We start from the raw sequence: 20,591 nt of genomic DNA, 5'->3' as shown, positions 1-20,591 counted from the left end.
CATGCTACCACTGTGCAATCTGTACTTGAATGCCACCGAGGAGTGTAGCCAGTGTTGCCTGGGTATCAAGAAAGACAATGTAGCGAGCTGCGGTTCGCACAACACCACTATATTTTTGCGGGACTGCCTTGCAGTAGTCTCTGTTGTCCTGCTGTGGTGACGGGAACAGCGTGATCGAGATGCGTTTGCATACTTCACGCAATAATACATGTATCCTTCGTCCTCGAAGCCACATTGGTAGCCTGCAGCCTCGAGAGCTAACGGCATGATCCGTACATGCAGAAAGCACAGTCACGTGGCACTGTTGGTTCGCCGTAGGTGGCGGCGTTAGGCTCATGCCGGCGGATGGCCGAGATGGCGCAACGCTCCCCGTACGCTCCGTGCGTTTGACCCCCATTGCCCGACGTCACGGTTGCATGTAAGCGAACGAAAACAGTCTGGCCCGACTTACTCGTGTGCGTGCATTGAGGCCGTCGTGCCGTGCTGGTGTTCGCGCTGGATTGCTGCACCTAAAGGACCTAGCATACATCAACCCCTACAAGTGCCAAGTTGTCACTGTAACAGAGGGGCGACAGACTTCTTCGGGAGCGGAGAAGGAAGACACGTGCACATCAATTGAGGCGGCAGCGGTCGATCTGGAAGCTAAAAGATTCTGCGTGACCGCGCATCGCTGTCCAACTCTTCTGACCACATCTCCGACCCTACTATACCGCTACATCTACCCTTCCAGAGCATCTCCCTGCCAGGAGTGCTGAGCACATCTTTGGTGCTTGCCCTGCTAGCACCCATCCTGATGCTGAGCGGTCACCGATCTTGACTGCAGCATACTTTGTTCCCTGGTGCGAGCTCAAGACCAGTACAAGCGAAGTGTATATAATACCAGTCAACATGGATAACTCTCCGTCCGCCGCCCCGGACACTTCGCCGTCTGCCGGACGAGGTCTAGCCGCCCGAAGAGATGGTGCACCAAGACCTCCCAAGACGGTCTCCTTCCTGCGCGACCCTCGACCTTCCTTTGGCAGTGCAAGCAGGCCTGTAGACCTGAACGGTCGACCTCCTTCCGCAGGAGGCAGAAGTGCACTCTCGGCGAAGAGTGATGATATCATGAGTGAGCGCTCGGCATTGTTGGGTTCGCACACATCTGGAGACGAAGATGTACGTTGCTTGGGCGGTTGAGAGGGACTCTCACCCGCAATACCACAGAGACTTGATACTAAAGGGCGTTGCAGGAGACGAGGAGCACATGGTACTTATTCCTGCTTACTCTGGCCATTGGAGGGTGAGTGCATTTTCCGGATCACGTCTCAGCCGCCTACTCACATTGTTACAGTCTCCAAATAGCATGGTCTGTCGAACTGTCCAACGGTTCGCCGTATTTGCTTGGTCTTGGCGTGTCAAAGTCCGTACTGGCGTTCGTCTGGATTGCTGGACCGCTTTCTGGCACGTTAGTACAACCTTACGTTGGCATTCAATCTGACCGCTGCCGGTCACGCTTCGGCAGAAGGCGACCATTCATGGTGGGAGGCGCAGTCGCCACCATACTATCTCTGATGGCCTTGGCCTGGACTCGAGAGCTCATCGGCGGTATCCTGCGTGCTTGTGGGGTTCCTGAAGATTCGCAAGCAATGTTTACTGGACCTATCGTCTTCGCCGTGCTTATGATCTACATCCTTGACTTCTCTATCAACGTGATCCAGGCCGCTATCCGAGCGTACATTGTTGATAATGCACCAGCACATCAGCAAGACAGCGCCAATGCTTGGGCCTCGAGGATGAGCGGCGGTGGCAACATTATTGGCTATTTGTTTGGCTACCTCAATCTACCCAAGTACTTCTGGTTCTTCGGTGACACGCAGTTCAAGGTCTTGTGCGTGGTCGCTTCGATTGCGATGATTATCACACTTGCCATCTCCTGCATTTCCATCGGCGAGAGGGACCCAAATCTGGATGGCGAACCTGAGAAGCAAGAAGGTGGCGTCCTCACCTTCTTCTCCGATCTCGGGCGCTCCATGCGCAAACTGCCGACTCAAATCAGCAGAGTCTGCCAAGTGCAGTTCTTTGCCTGGATAGGCTGGTTTCCATTCCTTTTCTACATCACTACTTACATTGGCGAAATGTACACCCAGCCCATCTACGAACGGAACCCTCACATGAGTGACGAGGAAGCCGAGCGTGTATGGGAGCTTGGCACGCGCATGGGTACCAGAGCTCTTCTCATATTTGCGCTCACCACCTTCGCGGCGAGCGTCGTCCTGCCATTCATGATCACCAGCACATATCGCATCCCGGACAAAACGCCTGGAGGAGGTAGAACACCGTTGACGCCTGGCCCCAAAACACCAGGCACGCCCGGCTTCCGGCACCCTGGTAAGCCCATGACGCCGCACACCCCGGGCCCAGCTTCAGCCGCTAGTGGTGGCTACTTTGCATATCGGGCGCGCGAGATGGATGAACAAGACGATTATTTCGGTGCTTCTGCTCCGCCTCGCAACCCCGTCGTGCGCTTCTTCCGCAAATTTGCATCAATCGGAGTACCAGGCCTCACACTCAGGCGCGCCTGGTTGCTCTCCCACATCCTCTTCACACTCTTCACCTGGCTCACCTTTGTCGTCCGCGATGTCACCGGCGCTACGGTCCTGACCGCCTTGATCGGCATACCGTGGGCCATGACGAACTGGGCGCCTTTCGCTCTGATAGCGGCAGAGATCGCTAAGCGCGACAGCATTCGTCGTGGCCTCATCCCGCCACCACCCACGGAGGAAGGCGAGATGCTTGCAAGTGGCGAGGATGACAGCGAAGGGGCGGATCAAGCCGGTGTCGTGTTGGGTATACACAACGTGGCGATTGCGGCGCCACAGGTCATCGCTACGCTGGTGAGTAGTGTGATCTTCAAGGCGTTGCAGAGGGGAAGAGATCAAGGTGGGGACAATAGCACAGCATGGGTGCTGAGGTTTGGAGGGTTGGCCGCGCTTGTGGCTGCGTGGTTGACTACGAGAGTCGGCGAGGAGAATGGAGAATGAATAACACAGTATCGGCGTGAGACTCGTGCGCACGATGACAGAATGAGCTAGGATATGAGCATCAAAAAGCGATCATGGCGGTGCATGCATGTTGGGACGGTCGATTGTTGCTTCTCCACAAGCGAGGCGTTCTGGCGCGGTAGCCCGAGCATAGCGTGGGTAGCACGAAGGCTGACATACCTCACCCTACAGCTCTATAGTGCATTGTCCGTCGATATCTGCCTGCCTCTTCCATATCAGCTGCTTCGGAATCTTCCTCAATGCGGCCCGCCTGGAGAGCTGTCAACTACCCTCGCTTCTTCCTGCGCCTGTTCATGCATGGTCGCCTCCTCTGCTGGCCGCCTCACTCCACCAACGGACACAACTCCTCCTTCACTTGGCGCCTCTCTTCTTCGTACCTACGCCGGTCGTCTTCAAATCGGCGGCTGACTTCCTCCAGTTCGCGAATCGCCTCGTCACGTTGGCGCGTTCCCTCGCGCATATCATTAGCGTTTCAGTCGGTAAAGCCCGTCTTTGCAGAGTACAACAAGTGGGATGACTACTGAATTGTTCTTCTCCACAAGAATTTCGACCTGCTCCCGGACCAGCGCCTGATGGAATTCGGCGGCACAGCTATGCCGTGGCGCGGCGAGCTGCCCTTGAGACTGGCGCAGTGCATTGCACCTTGGTGCATAAGATCAAAGGAAGAGATGGCGGTGCCATATACTTTCACGATCCGCCATAGAGAGGCCGAGCCGGCTCGTGACCTCCTGTTTCAGCGCGAGGCCGTTTCGCTTAGGCGGTCGTCTAGGGCTTGTGCGTCTGAACCTGTCAGTCCATCGAAGAAAGTGGAAAGGTGATGTAGAGGTCGAGTACTTCACGAGCAATGCTGCCGTTAACCCTTCCACTAGGACTAGCGAGCGCGGCAGCAGAAGGCGGAGATGTGGTATGCGTCATGTGGGAGTTTCGTAAGCAGAAGGAGGACGCGAGCGAGCGGTACCGCGTCGTGGCAACACGATCCCGCATGCGGCCATGCAAGGGCGCGCACAAGGTAAGACATTCGCTTTCCAGGAAGACAGTACCATCGGGCAGTCGCTACACTGAGGACGACCGATCTGCGGCGCGACCTCACTCCCCCTGTTTCAGAGTATTTGCCGCCAACATCGATGGTGGTTGACCTTTGACCATGAAGGAGCGGAGGGCGATGGTATCGCGAATCAGATGGAAGGCTTGCGCGAAAGGACGGTGGTCAGTTGATGCGTGGGTTAGTCGACGTTGAAAGCCTGTGCTATGACAGTCCTGCATGTGTCGCTGCAGGTGCTGTTTGTGTTGCAGCTGTGCATAACACAGAGGATGCGGACAAGCAACTGGCGCGTCGTGGGGCATGTGCCAGAGTTGTGTGCCTCTGGCGATCACGTGCGGCTAAGGTACATCTTCCGGACAAGTCTGCAGGAAATTTTTAAGGCGCGGCTGCTGCAAAGAGACACAATAAGGCGCAAAACCTATCCCGCCTGAAATCCGCCACTAAAAATGCGGGCACTGATGCATAGTGCCCGATTGCCAAACGTAGGTAATGCTACGTACACAGCCCATTGCTTATGTATTAAACGACATCAGACAGCGCCTTTGTCTAACAGCATCCGCACGATCTGCCTGACCTTTCTGTAATGCTCCCTGCAATGCGTTACCGAAGTTGCCTCCCTACGCGTTAATATCCGCTCCTTTGTCTAGCAGTATCCGTACAATCTCTGCCTTACCTATAACTAATACTGCTTGCAATACGTTACTGTAGAAGCCTCCCTATATATTAATATCTACTCCTTTATCGAGTAATACCTATATAGTATCTTTATAACCTCTAGATAATACTGCCTGCAATATGTTGCCGTACGTACCTCCTTATGCGTTAATATCCGCTTCTTTGTCTAGTAATATCCGCATAGTCTCTGTATTAACTCTAATTAATACTGCCTATAATGCGTTACTGTAGAAGCCTCCCTATATATTGATATCCGCTCCTTTGTCTAGTAATATCCGTATAATCTCTGCGTTATACTCAAATGATGCTGCCTGCAATACGTTGCCGTACTCGCCCCCCTGCACGTTAATATCCGCTCCTTTGTCTAGTAATATCCGCACAATCTCTACGTTACCTTGAAATAATGCTGCCTGCAATGCATTGCCGAACTCGCCCCCCTGCGCGTTAACATCCGCTCCTTTATCGAGCAGCATCTGCACAATCTCTTTGTAACCTTCAAATGATGCTGCCTGCAATGCGTTGCCGTACTGGCCTCCCTGCGCGTTAATATCTGCTCCTTTGTCTAGCAGCATCCGTACAATCTCTGCGTAACCTCCAGTTGATGCTGCGTGCAATGCATTGCCGTACCAGCCTCCCTGCGCGTTAATCTCCGCTCCTTTGTCTAGCAGTATCCGTACAATCTCTGCCTGACCTTTAAATGATGCTGCTTGCAATGCGTTGCCGTATCGGCCTCCCTGCGCGTTAATATCTGCTCCTTTGTCTAGCAGTATCCGTACAATCTCTGCGTAACCTTCAGTTGATACTGCGTGCAATGCGTTGCCGTACCAGCCTCCCTGCGCGTCAATCTCCGCTCCTTTGTCTAGCAGTATCCGTACAATCTCTGCCTGACCTTTAAATGATACTGCTTGCAATGCGTTGCCGTATCGGCCTCCCTGCGCGTTAACATCCGCTCCTTTATCGAGCAACAACGCCGCAGCGACCTGCAGTCCAACAAAGCTGGCATAGTATAAGCCTTTGTTAGTGTCGTTGCCTGCGTCGGCTGAAAATGGCGGCTCCCAAGATCGATCCGGCTGATGAATGCTGAGCCAGTCTTGCAAGACCTCATCCGTAGTGAGAATGTAGCACTCCAGACTGCACTCTTCACTACGTTGCAGCGATGAATGGTAGTACCAAGATTCGGCCGCGTACTGGACCAATGGGAATACGTCGAGGTCTTCCTTAGTTGATTTCTTATTGTTGCACTTGCTGTATTGGGCCATATACGTCAAACAGCATTGCGCAATGAAATGATGTCCAAGACTGGGCTGAAGATGGAAGCTTTTGGCATGGCTTTCGAGTATCCGTTCCGATTCAAGGAACTCCTTCACCGAGAAGTGAGCGAGTCGGACACGAGTATCCGGTTTCAGTCGCCGAGCGTCGTAACCAAGGCCGCCATCGTCGTCCTCGCCGACCACATCGTCAGACTGTGCATGTTCGCCGTCTTCGTCGTCGTTCCCGCCTCGGATGATCATGATGAGCCCAGAAAGAATATTGAGCGGGTCTTCCAAACTCCCCCGGTCATCAAAATCTACCTGTACTCTCTCACAGTCAGTGATGACAGCATCCACCAGCTGGCTCAGGGTTGGGGGCGACCGAGCATATGCGAGCCAGCGCAGGCACGTTAGTGCGTCTGAACGATATCGGTCTTCGATCCCAGTGAGCATGCGCGTATAGGTCTCATCGAGTGTGGCTGGTAGGTCATGCAATGCCTTCGCTATGTGACTGGGCCGAGAGCCTTTGAGCTTTTTCAGCTCCTGCAGCTGACAGGACGCCCATTTGAACCTGGAACATGGTTAAAACCGTTTTGGGTTGGACCAATACGGTGCAACACGAAGCGACTCACATCCCATCGGACCTCTCCATAATCGTCGTCTCGATCGCTGCCTTGGATGCCGAACCTAGCCCGGCGAGACGTCGATCACTTGCTAACTGGCTGGTCACGTACTGCCTGATGTCCGCATCCACAGCGCTTGTGGCGATGTCTATCCGTTTAGCACGTATCGTGTCCATGGAATCGCGTATATCACCCGATTCACGACTCGTTGCGAAGATCTTTATTCTGGTTGACTCTTGCGTGATCTTCTCGACTTTCACCAACATATCTTGGCGCAGATCGCCACTCTCGGGACATTCGTCGAGTGCGTCCAGTAACACGAACACATCGTCAAACGCGCTCACCGAAGAGCTCAGGATCCTCTCCAGCTCATCTACACCTGGCACGCTTCGATTCTGCTTATCATACGCTTGGCGGAGCATGGACAGGCCAGGCTCTTTCCACCCGAGCTGCGCAATCAGCGAGCGCAGGAGGTTCTCGTAGGATTGCTTTCGATCGTCCGAGAACGAAAAGTAGAACACCGCGCATCCAGCGTTAGCCGCCGCCTGACAGTGCGACTGGATGTCCTCAACAGCGGTAGAGCAGAGTACGGTCTTGCCGCAACCGGCTTTCCCGTGCATCCACACGTGTCTGACAGCGCCGGCTTTCCACCCCCGATACTGATCACATTGAAGCAGCCACTCGCCCGTATTGGGTTCATGCCGTTGGCGGGCCGAGTGATGGTTTGTCCACGGATCTGGTGGCGAGAGCCAATCGATCATCCTCCTAAACTGCTCAGACTGCTGAACGGCCAGGATCGCTATGTTCGTGTCGAGCTGTAAGACTTGAATCGCTAGCTTGAGGCGTTCCTGAATGCCTTCGACATCTTGGCGCAACTTCAAAAGTGTCTCTGCTCGGAATGGATACAACATTCGTTGCGCTTCCGACAGAATCTTCTGTCGCACCCCTCTAGGTGTGCCATGTTTCCGCAGCTCTTGCAGCTTTGCGGACAGCTTCCTCAGACCATCTTCGCAAGATCGCAAGCACGTCTTGACCCGCTCCGATCTCTCGTCATCTAATCTTTCTCGCTCTAGGGAGCCTTTCAGCAAACCCAACGTTTTGCTCAAATCTGCGATCGCATCGTAGGCACTACTGATGTCCGACTTGTAATCCTTCCAGCCGTTGTAGTAAGAAAGCAGTCCTTGGCAGACTTGAATGCCGAAAGACGCGATGCCGACTGCGCCGGCTGCGACGTCCAAGCCTGCCATTCCCGACAAAACCGTGACTCTTATCAGCAACGTCCGACGGTCGGGGATCCTAACTGCGAGCCAAGGGAATGGCGACAGCTAATATCAAGAAGAGGAGCGCAAATTGTTGCGACACGACTAAGGCTGTGGCAACACGATTAAGGCTGTGGCAACACGACCAAGGCTGCGGCTGCAGCTGCACCAAGCTGCACCAAGCTCTGAGCTGCGGGTTCTGGGCATCTTGCAATCATCGAGCAGGTTATTGTGAGTCGCATACCGTGGTTGAGCATTGTCACTTACTCGCGAGCTTTTCCCATATGTGTGCGCAATTAGCGTAGATAATTTCTACCTGTCCACCAACCATCACCGACTCATTTCGTCAATCTTCTGTTCTCGATTTGCGGGCGAGAGATACATAGCGGCAGGGATAGCTTCATGTGTCCCCTCTACTGAACCTATAGTCACCGACGCGAAATACAGTATGAAGGACAAGCCATAATGAACCTAGGGCCAGCGCCAGGGAGGCGTTACTCTACAGCACCATCTGTGCTGTGATTGCAGTCAGCGTCGAGGGGAACAGATACGGTGACGGTGCAGCAGCGCGGAGTGCCGTCGGGCGTACGCCGGCAACGTAGAGCCTTCCAGGACTGCCATGCTTCTGATCGTTGCAGAGCAAATATGTGGCGACCCCCCGATGGCCTTATGCGCAATTCTCGCATTTGACGCAAGTCCTGGATTAGATCGCTCGCGTCTTCTCGATCGTAAGGCGCAATTCGGGACTTTCAGGTACTATACGACTATACCCACAAGGAACCCATCTGTGGCACGTTAGTAAGCGGCGTTCAAGTGTCGAAACAGCTCTTTAATGTAGCGTCTGTACTTGTCCAAACTCCGCTTGATGCACTTCGTCGCTATGTCACGACCTGTTTGCACCCGTCGTGCACCCGTCAGCCTGCCGACGAGCTGTAGCTGGCTCAAAATCTATTTCACGTACGGGGGAGCACGTGCGCAAGGAAACGCTGTTCGAAAGCAGCTACCGCCAGTCGCGGAGTCAGCAGCAATCGATGTCACTGTTTTCCACCCTGTCCGGAGGTCGCACAACTAGGAGAGAGCATCTAGAAACTTCGCTATGTTACAGGAAGGTCTTACGAGTTACTAGGTACCGCTAGTCCTAGATACGAAGGTCCTCGAGCTGGATTGAGCATCCACGAGTAGACAAAAGGCTCGAAGCGATGCTTCAGCTGATAGATAGGATCCAACCGGGGCGTTCCAGCGCTATCTATACGGTCGGATATCTGGACAGATTAATATGAGTCGAGTGGGTTCAGCGGCGGTGCGATGGTCAACCTTTAGGACGTGATCAGTGTCGTAGTCCTTGTTCTCTATCAAGATCAAGAAGGAAGCGTGCAGAGGTGCTTTCATCACCTTGCTCCTAAGCAACTGGACGAACTTCTCACGATCCGCTTGGCTCTATAGCTGGCGGTTATTAGCCTTGTCAGTCAGCGCTTACACGCCAAAGTCGAGAACGTCAACAGCGGCATCCTTTATACCTTTCGCTTGCCCAGTTGCGATAAGAAACTTGCAGGCATAAGGATAGAATGCCTTGACTGCGGCGGCCGGATGTGTGCCTATAAACACGCCGTGCTCGAAGCGTAGAGTGGTGATAGAATACGCCTTATAAGCCAGCGCGAGCATAGCAACACGAGCTGGCGCTTTTTGCAAGGTTTCCACCTCAAGTAATGTGAGTAGCCGCTCGACGGAAGCTGGAACTTGCACCAAGAAGTCCAGCAGGATGGCGGTCGATTTGAAACGCATAGTGGTTGCGTAGAGTGTCTGACTGGCTTCGTGGTGGATCTATCAAGTGAGGTCAGCACGTAGCACCGGGTCACAAAACGCGGCGTTTGCAAGGTAGTCACTTCTTTGTTAGCTGCAACGAGTCCGACGCGGAACCTGCTGCCCTGAGCGTAGTCTTGAGCCCAGACGTCGCTTATGTTCGCTCTCTTATTAAGCCAACTCATTAGGTGCGCCCGCGAAGCCTTTTGCAGCGAAGTAAAAGCCATACAAGCGAGCGCAAACCTCTTTCGGCAGCTTAATCAATGGGAACGGCTTCCCTGGACGGACGATGATCGCCTGATAGCCCACAAAACCTCCCTCAGGAATCGTATACAGTACGTAGCGGTCAGCTGCTCGAGCAATGGACGCCGTCGGTCGTAGGCATCATCCACTTACTGTCTGGCTAAGAGGGAAGAAATAGCACGCCTCAAGTGTGAGCACATGGTGATAGCTCCCTTTTGGTAACGGTTTCGACTCCAGCGCGCACTTCAAGCACCATCTCATCCACTGCATGCCTTACCCGAGTCAGTTCCCCTGCCTGCTGCTCTAGGATTTGCTGTGTTGCTTGTGCCACTTTCGCTTCGTCCATACGCTGATGCCCCTTGCCTTATGGCCGCTGTCGATGCATCGGTGGTCGCTCGTGGGGTTGTGTAGTGCGTTTGTGCTTGAATGGGATGCACATGTTGAAAATGCTTGCTGGTGACTTTGATGTGGTTGTGGAGTGTCGTATAAGTCCGGCAGCACGATGCATATGGGCCATGATATGGCGCTGCGTGGAGTTTGCTGCGTGCTGCGGATTGATTCATTCGAAAGAATAGACAGTTTGCCGCCTGCACTTACGTACAAACCGTAACATCTACACATATCAGTCGGCTGATGCACGTATTTGAAGACATCGTCTCCACAAAAAGGTGTTGAAAGCGCGCCGTGGCTGTATACCGAATCCATGACACTGGAGAATGACCGGCTCCCTCAACACTCTCACCTCGTTGGCTACTTGGTCATTGTAGGATCGACGGAACCGTATGAGCGTGCTATGAATTTGAGATGATCGGTAAAGCAGGCGCATGGAGTGGGCCGAGGCGGACCTTTGTTGCTTGGTCTAAGATCGTCAATCTGTCGAAATGTACTGCAAGCGCGGTGATCACGAAGGGTAGGTGCTGCTATCCAACTCCTTTGCGCCAGCGAGACCAGTAACGGCAACGCCTTGAGCCTTCAACCTCTCCAGCTCCTTCCGCTTCATCTCATCTTGGATCTGCAAAGTATCAAGTCAGCAACTACAACAACTTCGAATACTCACGAGACTCACTCGTATCCTGTCAGGCGTAAGTCGCTGCCGTGGCGACGTGATCTTCCAGTTCGGAATACCCTCCGGGTGCCCAAGCTCTCGCAGCGTCTTCTGCTCGACGAGACTGGGGTTCACACCACTGTAATCAAAGGGCTCCTTGAGCGAGACGGGCGGGTTAGTTATGATGCGGATTTCTCTTCGCAGATTGCGTGAAGCAGAATGCAGCATGAATGGATGCAGTAGGTAGACGTCGCCGACTTCGCCAACCGCTTCGCAGAAGCTCTCGTCACGCGTCAGGCTGGGGTCGCGAACCCAACTGTTCCAGATTCTACGGCGTTCAGGGTCGCCCTTCGGTAACTCTGGGCTGTCGCGAGGTAGCAGGGATGGTGTTGTGCCGTCTGTTTGTTCGTACTGTCATTGCTCAGTATATGCAGACCGCGCTATGGAATAAGGAATGTGCTCACTAGAAGTCTCGCTACCAGACCCACGCCATCAGTGCATAGCACAGTCCCGCCACCCTTTGGCTTGATGTCCGAGAAGAGCGGGATGACCAGGAGCGCTTGCTCAGGGCTGTCAAGGAAGTGAACAAACCAGTCGCCATCGTTGTGCCAATTGTCCAGTGTCCGATAGTCGAGCTCCTCATCTGCGGAATACTCTGGCTTGCCGAAATTGGGGATGAACCTACTGGTGTCAGAAGCGTACATCGCCTACAAACTACAAGGATCACAAGCTAACCCGTCCTTCCAGTCCTTGCAAAAATCAGCAATCCTGTCTTCGCCACCCACCAGCTCGCACATCCCGGCGTACGCCTTCGGCGCAAACTCCTTACAAGAGATGATCGTATGGCCTGGCATGTTGATCTTCTCGGTCGGCCATGTTGACTTATCATTCGGATCGGCACCCAAGCGTGCCCAGATCGAGGAGCTGAAGGCATCCGATTGCTCGCGGGTGAAGCATTGCGGTAGCTTCACGTAGCCGTGCTCGAGAAAGAACTCCTTCTGCTCCTCGGTCAGGCTGTGTTGGTCACCGTTCATGTACGGCATGGTTGTGGTCGATCAGGGGATAAGATGTGAAGGAAAAGCTATAACGGAGACGAAACGAAGCAAACCTATAGCAATTATTCAGACCTACCTGTACCCCAGATACCGGGTTTAACATGGAGGTGTCATTTGGGGCTCTGTGGCTTGGTACCTACATCTTTAATTTAGCCGGAGGTGGAGGAAGCGGCTCAGGATGCATGTAGCTCGGGTAAGCGTGCCGATACTCCCACGTTTGGTCATGATAAGCTCGAGGAAGCCTCGTGACGGTAAGGTCGCATGGACTGCTGCTAATCAGCGTCACTGTGAGCGTTGTTCTGGATTTTCGCCTTTCATGGCTGCGTTGCAATCATCATGGGAGAATATTGTGTATTCCTCAATGGCATGGGATCTTACAGCTTCCTGGTGACCACCGAGACCCAAGATGTTGTCGGTTGTGGGCCAAAATGGATGTTACGGTGGACTTGCGAACAAAGGCTGCACATGACTGAGCAGATGGCCGAAGGTGGCAATGAAGTTTGTCAGTTGGCATGCCGAGATGATGGGTCCGGGCGGGCTGAGATCTCCGCAGGAGAGCCCCCGTTGAACGCTGAACCCGGGCAATACCTTCGATGCATATGTTCTTGTCGCAGTATATATATAAGCAAAGACCAAGTGCCGTCTCGCCAACTCGGCCTTCCCTTTCTAACGTCCAAATTCTTTGAACTGGAGAGCATATTCCGGCGTACATAGGTCACGTGCTCAACCGCTCCTGTAAGCTGAGTCATCCAACCGTATTTGACACGCTTCGCAGCATCGATGGCTTTCCACGACATGACTGTAAGACGCTGTGTGCTGACTGCGATAGCGGTGAAGCATACATAAATGACGCGATTTGCGTGTTCCTACATGTCCGTATCGAGGCCGTGCAGTGAAGGTAGACGAAGACATGAATCAACCGCGCTAATATAACGACGCTAAGCCCTGCAGGGTCTTGGATGCCTTCATCACGAACAGCATCCACACTTCACTGCGGCAAACGGTAAATCCAGCAAACTGTGCCTGAAACCAAACCTTCTCCGAAACAGGCAGCGAGTGTTATAAGCCACAATCTCCGCAACTCGCACATAAGACTTCCCACCGAAGATCAACTCCTCAACTTGCACACACAACGTTCTTACACTATCACCAACCGTCTACCATCGATACCGACAAACCCCCCCACTCTCAAACACCGTCACCATGTCCGCCACGGAAGCTGAGCAGCAAGTCAAGCTGGTCAGCTCTGACAATGTCGAGATCATCACCGGTAGCTCCATCACTGCTCACCACCCATCACCAACTCGCTTACTGACCACCTCTTCCTCACAGAGCGCAAGGTCGCCGAGCGTTCCATGCTCATCAAAAACATGATCGAGGACCTGGGTGCGCCCGGCGAGGAGCCAATCCCCATTATGAACGTAAGTCACATGGGCACCTTCCCTCTCCTTCCACTCATCCACAACCCCACCTAACCCCACCTCACCTCAGGTCTCCGAAGCCGTCCTCCGCAAAGTCCTCGAATGGTGCTCCCACCACAAGAACGACCCGGCGCCTACCCAGGACGACGACGCCGACTCCCGCAAGAAGACCACAGACATCGAGGACTGGGACCAGAAGTTCATGCAAGTCGATCAGGAAATGCTATTCGAGATCATCCTTGCGGCAAACTACATGGACATCAAGGCTCTGCTTGATGTGGGGTGCAAGACGGTCGCGAACATGATCAAGGGCAAGTCGCCGGAGGAGATCCGGAAGACGTTCAATATCCAGAACGACTTCACGCCGGAGGAGGAGGAGCAGATCCGTCGCGAGAACGAGTGGGCTGAGGATCGTTAGGCGGTGATCTTCGCTTCGTACGGAGTGCTATGCTATCTTGCGGACGAATGCGGAGGTAGCTCAGGTGCATGGCGGCGTTAGGGCGAAGGGGCTGATTGCTTATGACTTCTTACGATCGATCATGCGATATGCGACGTGGCGGCCATCTTCGGTGCCATTGCACGCGAGCCTTCAGATGGCATGCTTGGGGCGGAGATGGCGTGCTCATACGAACAGTACCGCGAGCGAAGCGCACGGCGCTCAAGTGGAAGGTAGCCTGAGATAGTAACCAAATGCACATCATACCGTGCTGAGTGTTCCGACGTCTGTTCTTCGTTTCTGATGGCCGTCACCGGCTGTCCCGCGCCACCTCCTTCAACAACGCGAGCTGACCACGCTTCGACACCACGCTTCACAATGTGACGATATGTTTAAACCAACAAATCACAGGGAATCGATTGCGATACTGATGCACATGCCCGTTAGTCTGCGCTACACATCAGGAGTTCGTCTACATAAACGCCTTTAGGTCTATCCCCTCCAATGCATCCCACGCGCCGTTATGCATCGTGCGCAGAATCATGGGCGTCACGGGGAGGCAATCACCGGCGCCGCCACGGCACTCGCCACCGTTCATGGTTCTGCTCGACTGCAAAGTGCTTTTACCGCCACCACCATCACCGTCCGAAGCCTGCCGAAGCCTGCGGATACACATGAACAGCCCATAGGCTAGGGCTGCAAGCTGGCTCTGGCTCCTCAAACACTCCCACTCGAAAGCATCTTCTTCCGCAAAAAGTTCTTGTACTCGCCAATCGAACCATCCCACCTCGTCACCGTCTTGTTCTGGCACACCATGATATCCTTGGCAATCTTGTCGAGCAACCTATTTCCATCAAGTCAGCACCCTAAGAACCACATGATAGACTGCTGGTATTCGGCTCACCTAAAGTCGTGCGACACAACCACCACACCGCCCGAAAAAGAGTTAATCGCATCCGCCAAACTATCAATCGTGGGGATATCCAATCCGTTCGTCGGCTCATCCAACAACAACATATTCGGCCCCTCGATCGCCAACAGTGCAAACACGATCCTTGACTTTTGGCCCTCGGACAATGTGCCCATCAACGCCGTCTGCGCCTCACCACTGAGCCCGTACCGGCCCAACTGCTGTCGCCAGTATTGGTAATCCTGGCTGATACTCGAGTGCTTGTCCCTCACAAAGTCCAGCGCGGATTTATTGAGGTCCAGCTGTTCGGCGGAATGTTGGCTGTACATTCCCAACTTCAAGTGAGTGTGTCGCGATACGGAGCCGGAGGTGGGACTGAGTTTACCAGTGAAGATGCGGAGGAGGGTCGATTTGCCTACACCGTTGGGTCCGACTAGGGCGGTACGCGAGTCCATGTCCACGCCAAAGTCGAGGTTCTCGTAGAGGTTGTCTTTGGCGTTGCCGGAGTAGGAGAAGGTGACGTTGTCGAGGGATAGCACGGGAGGGGGCAGTTTCTCGACGTCGGCGAATTTGAAGGTGAAGATGCGGTCGTGGTGGACGGGCTGGATGAAGCCGTCCGCCTCCATCTTGTCGAGGATCTTTTGGCGGGATTTGGCTTGTCGGACCAAATTGGCGTAAGTACCGGCTTTGGCGATGAACTCCTTGATGTGCTTGATTTCGTCTTGCTGCTTTTCGTACGCTTTTTGTTGGTTCACTTCGTGTTCGGTGCGGGTCTTGATGTAGGTGTCGTAGTTGCCGCCGTAGTACATGAGTGTTTTCATGCGCATGTCGATCATGTTGGTACACACGCCGTTGAGGAAGTCCATGGAGTGCGAAACGAGGATGAGGGTGCGGTCCCACTTCTTGAGATACTCTTCTAGCCACACGCAGGCTTCGAGATCCAAATGGGCGGTGGGGTCGTCGAGGAGGAGGAGGGAAGGCTTGACGAAGAGAGCTTTGGCGAGGGCGACACGCATCCGCCAGCCACCGGACATGTCCTTCGTCTTCTTGTCCATAGTGCTCTTGTTGAAGCCGAGACCGGTGAGAATCAGCGAGGCGCGGGTGTGGAATGTAGAAGGATCCATGCCGTCGATACGTTCGTACAGCTCTTCAAGCTTGGGACTGTCTGGACCTTCCTTTTCCAAGATCTCCTCTGCTAACCCTTCTAGCCGCTTCATCTCGTTCTCTGCCTGGTTCACCACCCATACAAGCGCACCGGTATCAGACGGCTCAGCACCCTCATTCAGAAGGTAGATGTCGATGTGCTCTGGGAAAGGGAACTCGCGCTTGTCGATGGCCTTGAGCAGCGTAGACTTTCCGCAGCCGTTCTCGCCCAACAGACCGTACCGTCGGCCATAATTGACTTCAAGGGTGGTGTCGTTGACCAGCACTTTGCCGTGGAAGACTAAAGACGCCGATGTAATCTTGACGTCTCTGCTGGCTTCTAACGAGGCCAGCACGCCGGTTGTGACACGGTCTGAGATGCCATCTTTGTCCTCCTGCAACGCAATCTTTGCCATTTTGCTAGTGATGACAGGTTCTTTGGATCCGGGCAATGGGTTTCCGTCAGCATCCTCGAGGGGTGCATCGTCGCCGTTGACGGAGTTGGCTTCGGAGCCATTTGCAGATGCGTCCTTGGATGCCGCCTTGGAGGCTGCCGTCTTCTTCGCTGGCTTACCATCGGCCTCGCGCTTCGCCTGACGCGCTGCTTTCGACGCGGACACCATCTTCGCTGCAGCGTCTACTTGATGGGAGAATGAAGGAGCAGGCACAGCAGGATGTGTGTAGGCGGGTCGAAGATGTGGATGGAGGGGCGCTTATCGATTGGCGCAAGCCCAAAAGTTTTGGTGGTGGGAGTAAGAGTGGCGGGGGTCGGATGCGAGTGACTCACGCCTTGCTTGCAGGCCGGCTGCTGTCTTGAGGAAGAATGATCAGCTCGGGGAGATGGTAGTGAATGGGCGGCGACACAGAGTGTTGCTGGTCAAGCCTGTCCGTCCATCACGCTGCGCCTCGAACAAATTTGTGAAAGCCTGTCACGACATGGTCCGTGCTTCGGAGTCCATCCGCCGTTCAACCCTCAACACATTCACGCATTCCATTACCTCCAAGCCTGCACAACAACATCTCAACCTGAACTGCCATATCAATAGGCAGGCTCGTCCGTGCATGAGGACACAAGTACACAGGTTGATGCATACCTAGTCCCCAATTGATACGCCGTTCCTGTTCGCAAACAGCATTCACCGGCTTCAGGCTGCACCCTGCGATGCTCGGTCTCAATGGTGGAACAACCTGCGACAACCTGCGATACTGTTGAATAGCTGGCAGGGACGGCGTCCAGAGTGGATGGAACAACAATGCAGCGTCTTGCACCATGTTCCAGTTGCGCAGTTAACGGTTCAGCTGGTAGTCTGCTGTTATTCGCACTCGGCTCGCTTGAATGGACCAACCCACACCACAACAACACCATACGCTTGCATGAGCGAGCAATGTCTTTTTCCTACTTTCTCGATAGACTGGGATAAGGAATAGTCTGACTTTTGTCGCCTTTTCAGGACTTTAGAGTCCTTTTCAGCCTCTTCCTATTCGATCACTTTCGTTGTATCGGCATGTGTCTGATGCACAGTTCCTTGTCCCCCAGCAAACTTCCCATATCACCTTATTAGACACAGTAGTGACGATGTCGCTCTTGTCTTCTGCTACCTCATTACATTTGCAAGAACGAGCAATCCATGTGCAAAAGCATTCAGACAATCTACTCTATCTGCGACCACGTTGAAGAACATCTGGAGCGCTGCGGAGATCTGACCAACTGGACCACTCTTCTTCCGAAGCGCTGCCGATCAAGCTTCACCACTGCAACTCAACAAGGCGCCGAGCAGTGCTACTGGTGCACACGCGAGTGCCTTCGTTACGAAAGGGAGGTAGCCATGTGGAAGCGTGAGCAGGCTGAGCGACAGAAACAGCAGGACGGCGAAGATGAGAAGTGGCGAAAGCAGGAGGCGGAGATGCAGCGGGCTCAGAAGGACTGGGAGCGACTAAAGGAGGAGATGGAGCGGGAGGATGCTGAGGTGCGGCAGCTCCTTTTTCCGCCGTGCTGACGGTGACAATGCCGCGAGAAAGGTGTGCGAGGCTTCGTAGGGGCGGACCTGATGTAGGGTTCGTAGTGTCTCAGGGACGACGCTGTGACGGTTGTGCACTTGCTCAAATCTCGGTCCTCTGTAGCGTCTTCCACTCACGAGTAGTCCATGCTTGCTGTTTCGATTCCATTCTTGAGATAGATCTGAATAGCAACGAGCGTTTGCTCCTAGCTAATGTGTTGATGCCTTTCCCAAAGCGGAAACCCCCCACGTCACCGTGCTCCCAAGCGACATTGAGGTGTTCACAAGACACTTGGTCTCTCGGCACCCAATTTTGCTCGATTTTCCCAGTATATCACTCAACTCTGCATTCTGTACTTTGAGCGAACGTCCTGAAATTCTGATTCTCCAACATGCCTCACCAGATGAACTCGAAGGTGTCCTACGCCAAAGCAACCCTCCCCTATCCCGTATTTGCGGCGGACTTCGACCCCTACAATCGCGGCTATCTTGTGGTCGGAGGTGGAGGCGGCGAGAGCAAAACCGGTGTGCCGAACCAGATCGTAAGTGCTAGACTGCTACAGACGGAGGGGAGATGCTAACAACTGCGCAGTCCGTCCTCGATATCTCCAACCGCGCATCCATCTCCACCGCCGCTGAAGTGGAACTGTCGCGCGACGAGGACTCGGTGCAATCGCTCGCCAACCTCGCGACCAAAGACGGCTTAATAGTGTTTGCGGGCATCAATGGCTCCCAAGCGAACCAGAACGCCGGCAAGAACGAGCATCTTCGCTCCTTCGACGTCAAGTATCCGCCGCGCAAAAAGCAGAGGACCGAGAAGGATGGCGCTGAACCGAAAGGGGAGATCAAGCAGATTGGCAAACGGTCACTCTTCCGTTCCGCGAAGGCGGACAAGAGCGAGACTTACCAGCGCATACTGCGACTCTCACCCGCGCACAAGCGGGAGTCGGGCAGCAAGCGCATTGGTGCAGTCGCAACTGGCATGGCTAAAAGTAACGAGATCGTTGTCTTCAGTGCGACAAGCGCTACGCCCAGCGACTCAGACGTTATCGCTCGGATTGATCTCCCCGAAGACGCCGAAGCGACAGACTTGGACATCGTCGAGACTGACGAGTCTGTCTTCTCCATGGCATACTGTACCGACTATGACATCTACGAGCAAAGCTACAAGTACAACTTCGGTTCGAAGAAGGTTGAGAAGACGCCTAACGGGCCTCGGCGTGTGCAGTCAATGCCATACCCTGACGCCAAACAGGACCCGAAGTCGCGATCAAAGTACCGCTGCTTGCGCTTCTTGAACGGACAGAGCCTGGTGGCGCTTGCGAACAAGCCGAACAAGAGTGGCGCGGAGCTACAGATCATCCATCTCTACCCTACGGGTCCGGCATCCATTCAGCTGCAGAAGACTCTGCCCTCACACATACGTCAGTCAGTGAGTATGGATGTGTGCGCTCTTGATGCGGACAAGAATGGAAACTGTCAGGTCATAGTCGCCATCGCCAGCCAAGATATCAGTATTGAGGTCTATGTTACCAACTACCAGGCTGCGACCGACACATTCTCGCCGTTCAAGCACTACCTTATCCTGCGAGATGTCCATCAGCATCAAATGACCAAGATCTGCTTCTCGCCCTTCCACTCACCTTTGCGTGCAGAGGATCCCGAGAATGGCGCAAAGGATGCGAGCGGTAAGGAGCCGCCGCGAAAGGCCGAAACGATGATGCACCCAGGACCGCAATATGTCCGCTTGGCTTCGGTATCCTACGGCAATACGGTTGTGGTTGACACATTCCCACTGTCGCCTTTCGAGCCGAAAGACAAGCACAGCCGCTATGTGCTCAACCACCCCAGCGACGAGCGCTTCACGCAGATCTCGTTCATTGTCGTTATCTCGTTGGTCGTGCTTGTTGCAGCCTTCTTGATACAGTCATTCACGACTGGCTTCTCCAGCGACTGGGTTGGCCCATTTAGTCTACTGCCACGCGACGCTCGCGAGTTGCTTGACAGGCCTGCAAGTGCAGCCGCTGGCTTCGGCAGAGGCATGCAGCACACGGTCTCGTCCGTCGTCGAGTCTGCGGTACCTTCTGGGATGCCGGGCAAAGGCCGTTTGCAGGAATTACTTGCCGCTCATGGTACTTCACCAGACGCGCAACAGAAGGCGCTAGTGATTCGAGACGGTAATGAGGGCACTGATGTGTCTGTGGATGTGCATGCGGACACGGAAGAGTATCTGAAGCGAGATACCAAGGCCAAGCGCTGGCACGAGCTTGATGAGCAGCAGAAGGCGAGCTGGAAGCAGAAGCTCATCAGGGCTGGTCGGTGGGCGGAGAGTGAAGGCGAGAGTGTGCTTGTGAGCGTGCTATTCAGCGAGTACGCTGGGTTAGTCGGACAGGTTGCTAGGGGTGTCCTGAATGGCTGATACTGTGGCTGTACCTAGGTGATCAACATCTTGATTGCGCGCCGCTTATGCTTATGAATCTCGGGTTCAACCCTCCTCCAGAGCCCTTTGTTGATCGAAGCTTTTCCTTGTCGAGCCAGCAGATCGTGCTGAGCGCCATGTAGATCGCCGAAGCACTGACTGCGCTTCGGTCTGGTCGTGCGCTGCTGGACTGGAAATTGCAGTGATGGACGTCGTTTGACCGGCCGGCTTG

At 54.1% G+C, this 20,591-nt stretch overlaps 9 protein-coding genes across 9 annotated transcripts; 4 read left to right on the top strand and 5 right to left on the bottom strand.

Moving 5' to 3' along the window:
- Nucleotides 1-1,226: 1,226 nt before the first annotated feature.
- On the top strand, nucleotides 1,227-3,020 carry BAUCODRAFT_67912 (uncharacterized protein; the record flags this gene model as incomplete). Its single annotated transcript, XM_007677202.1, has 3 exons — nucleotides 1,227-1,279; nucleotides 1,331-2,367; nucleotides 2,458-3,020. Coding segments are annotated over 3 exons (1,653 nt in total), but the record flags the coding sequence as incomplete, so codon positions are not given.
- A 799-nt stretch (nucleotides 3,021-3,819) lies between these two features.
- Nucleotides 3,820-4,852, bottom strand: BAUCODRAFT_440419 (uncharacterized protein). The gene is made up of 2 exons (XM_007677480.1): nucleotides 3,876-4,852; nucleotides 3,820-3,821 (listed from the first exon to the last, which is right to left on the bottom strand). The coding sequence occupies exon 1, from the start codon at nucleotides 4,383-4,385 to the stop codon at nucleotides 4,128-4,130; it is 258 nt and encodes an 85-aa protein (XP_007675670.1). The 5' UTR covers nucleotides 4,386-4,852; the 3' UTR covers nucleotides 3,820-3,821; nucleotides 3,876-4,127.
- A 144-nt stretch (nucleotides 4,853-4,996) lies between these two features.
- BAUCODRAFT_106474 (uncharacterized protein) lies at nucleotides 4,997-8,149 on the bottom strand (the record flags this gene model as incomplete). The annotated part of the gene is made up of 2 exons (XM_007677479.1): nucleotides 6,641-8,149; nucleotides 4,997-6,579 (listed from the first exon to the last, which is right to left on the bottom strand). The coding sequence occupies exons 1-2, from the start codon at nucleotides 7,876-7,878 to the stop codon at nucleotides 4,998-5,000; spliced, it is 2,820 nt and encodes a 939-aa protein (XP_007675669.1). The 5' UTR covers nucleotides 7,879-8,149.
- A 1,024-nt stretch (nucleotides 8,150-9,173) lies between these two features.
- BAUCODRAFT_32883 (uncharacterized protein) lies at nucleotides 9,174-9,883 on the bottom strand. Its single transcript, XM_007677009.1, has one exon. It carries the CDS (start codon nucleotides 9,670-9,672, stop codon nucleotides 9,364-9,366), a length of 309 nt encoding a protein of 102 aa, XP_007675199.1. The 5' UTR covers nucleotides 9,673-9,883; the 3' UTR covers nucleotides 9,174-9,363.
- A 951-nt stretch (nucleotides 9,884-10,834) lies between these two features.
- Nucleotides 10,835-12,012, bottom strand: BAUCODRAFT_67782 (uncharacterized protein; the record flags this gene model as incomplete). Its single annotated transcript, XM_007677196.1, has 4 exons — nucleotides 10,835-10,945; nucleotides 11,000-11,389; nucleotides 11,443-11,659; nucleotides 11,714-12,012. The coding sequence occupies 4 exons, from the start codon at nucleotides 12,010-12,012 to the stop codon at nucleotides 10,835-10,837; spliced, it is 1,017 nt and encodes a 338-aa protein (XP_007675386.1).
- An 834-nt stretch (nucleotides 12,013-12,846) lies between these two features.
- Nucleotides 12,847-14,058, top strand: BAUCODRAFT_32880 (uncharacterized protein). Its single transcript, XM_007677008.1, has 4 exons — nucleotides 12,847-12,931; nucleotides 12,985-13,303; nucleotides 13,366-13,454; nucleotides 13,525-14,058. The coding sequence occupies exons 2-4, from the start codon at nucleotides 13,237-13,239 to the stop codon at nucleotides 13,870-13,872; spliced, it is 504 nt and encodes a 167-aa protein (XP_007675198.1). The 5' UTR covers nucleotides 12,847-12,931; nucleotides 12,985-13,236; the 3' UTR covers nucleotides 13,873-14,058.
- A 396-nt stretch (nucleotides 14,059-14,454) lies between these two features.
- BAUCODRAFT_32879 (uncharacterized protein) lies at nucleotides 14,455-16,799 on the bottom strand. The gene is made up of 2 exons (XM_007677007.1): nucleotides 14,795-16,799; nucleotides 14,455-14,734 (listed from the first exon to the last, which is right to left on the bottom strand). The coding sequence occupies exons 1-2, from the start codon at nucleotides 16,564-16,566 to the stop codon at nucleotides 14,608-14,610; spliced, it is 1,899 nt and encodes a 632-aa protein (XP_007675197.1). The 5' UTR covers nucleotides 16,567-16,799; the 3' UTR covers nucleotides 14,455-14,607.
- Nucleotides 16,800-17,440: 641 nt separating this feature from the next.
- On the top strand, nucleotides 17,441-18,227 carry BAUCODRAFT_439981 (uncharacterized protein). Its single transcript, XM_007677478.1, has one exon. The coding sequence runs from the start codon at nucleotides 17,572-17,574 to the stop codon at nucleotides 17,938-17,940; it is 369 nt and encodes a 122-aa protein (XP_007675668.1). The 5' UTR covers nucleotides 17,441-17,571; the 3' UTR covers nucleotides 17,941-18,227.
- Nucleotides 18,228-18,250: 23 nt separating this feature from the next.
- On the top strand, nucleotides 18,251-20,503 carry BAUCODRAFT_32874 (uncharacterized protein). The gene is made up of 2 exons (XM_007677006.1): nucleotides 18,251-18,482; nucleotides 18,533-20,503. Exons 1-2 carry the CDS (start codon nucleotides 18,333-18,335, stop codon nucleotides 20,357-20,359), a joined length of 1,977 nt encoding a protein of 658 aa, XP_007675196.1. The 5' UTR covers nucleotides 18,251-18,332; the 3' UTR covers nucleotides 20,360-20,503.
- The last annotated feature ends 88 nt before the right edge of the window (nucleotides 20,504-20,591 follow it).

The sequence above is a fragment of the Baudoinia panamericana genome (genome assembly GCF_000338955.1).
Source record: "Baudoinia panamericana UAMH 10762 unplaced genomic scaffold BAUCOscaffold_5, whole genome shotgun sequence".
In the NCBI taxonomy this organism is placed as follows: Eukaryota; Fungi; Ascomycota; class Dothideomycetes; order Mycosphaerellales; family Teratosphaeriaceae; genus Baudoinia; species Baudoinia panamericana.
Note: the sequence above shows the minus strand (reverse complement) of the source record. Positions and strands in the feature narration are given on the sequence as shown.

Excerpts from the sequence above, each read along its gene's own strand:
- BAUCODRAFT_32880 (XM_007677008.1), top strand. The coding sequence starts at position 13,237 with ATGTCCGCCACGGAAGCTGAGCAGCAAGTCAAGCTGGTCAGCTCTGAC. Across the intron at positions 13,304-13,365 it reads CAATGTCGAGATCATCACCG|AGCGCAAGGTCGCCGAGCGT; the intron begins GTAGCTCCATCA and ends TCTTCCTCACAG. Across the intron at positions 13,455-13,524 it reads AGCCAATCCCCATTATGAAC|GTCTCCGAAGCCGTCCTCCG; the intron begins GTAAGTCACATG and ends ACCTCACCTCAG.
- BAUCODRAFT_32879 (XM_007677007.1), bottom strand. The coding sequence starts at position 16,566 with ATGGTGTCCGCGTCGAAAGCAGCGCGTCAGGCGAAGCGCGAGGCCGAT. Across the intron at positions 14,735-14,794 it reads GTTGTGTCGCACGACTTTAG|GTTGCTCGACAAGATTGCCA; the intron begins GTGAGCCGAATA and ends TGATGGAAATAG.
- BAUCODRAFT_440419 (XM_007677480.1), bottom strand. The coding sequence starts at position 4,385 with ATGCCCCACGACGCGCCAGTTGCTTGTCCGCATCCTCTGTGTTATGCA.
- BAUCODRAFT_32874 (XM_007677006.1), top strand. The coding sequence starts at position 18,333 with ATGCCTCACCAGATGAACTCGAAGGTGTCCTACGCCAAAGCAACCCTC. Across the intron at positions 18,483-18,532 it reads CCGGTGTGCCGAACCAGATC|TCCGTCCTCGATATCTCCAA; the intron begins GTAAGTGCTAGA and ends ACAACTGCGCAG.
- BAUCODRAFT_32883 (XM_007677009.1), bottom strand. The coding sequence starts at position 9,672 with ATGCGTTTCAAATCGACCGCCATCCTGCTGGACTTCTTGGTGCAAGTT.
- BAUCODRAFT_439981 (XM_007677478.1), top strand. The coding sequence starts at position 17,572 with ATGTGCAAAAGCATTCAGACAATCTACTCTATCTGCGACCACGTTGAA.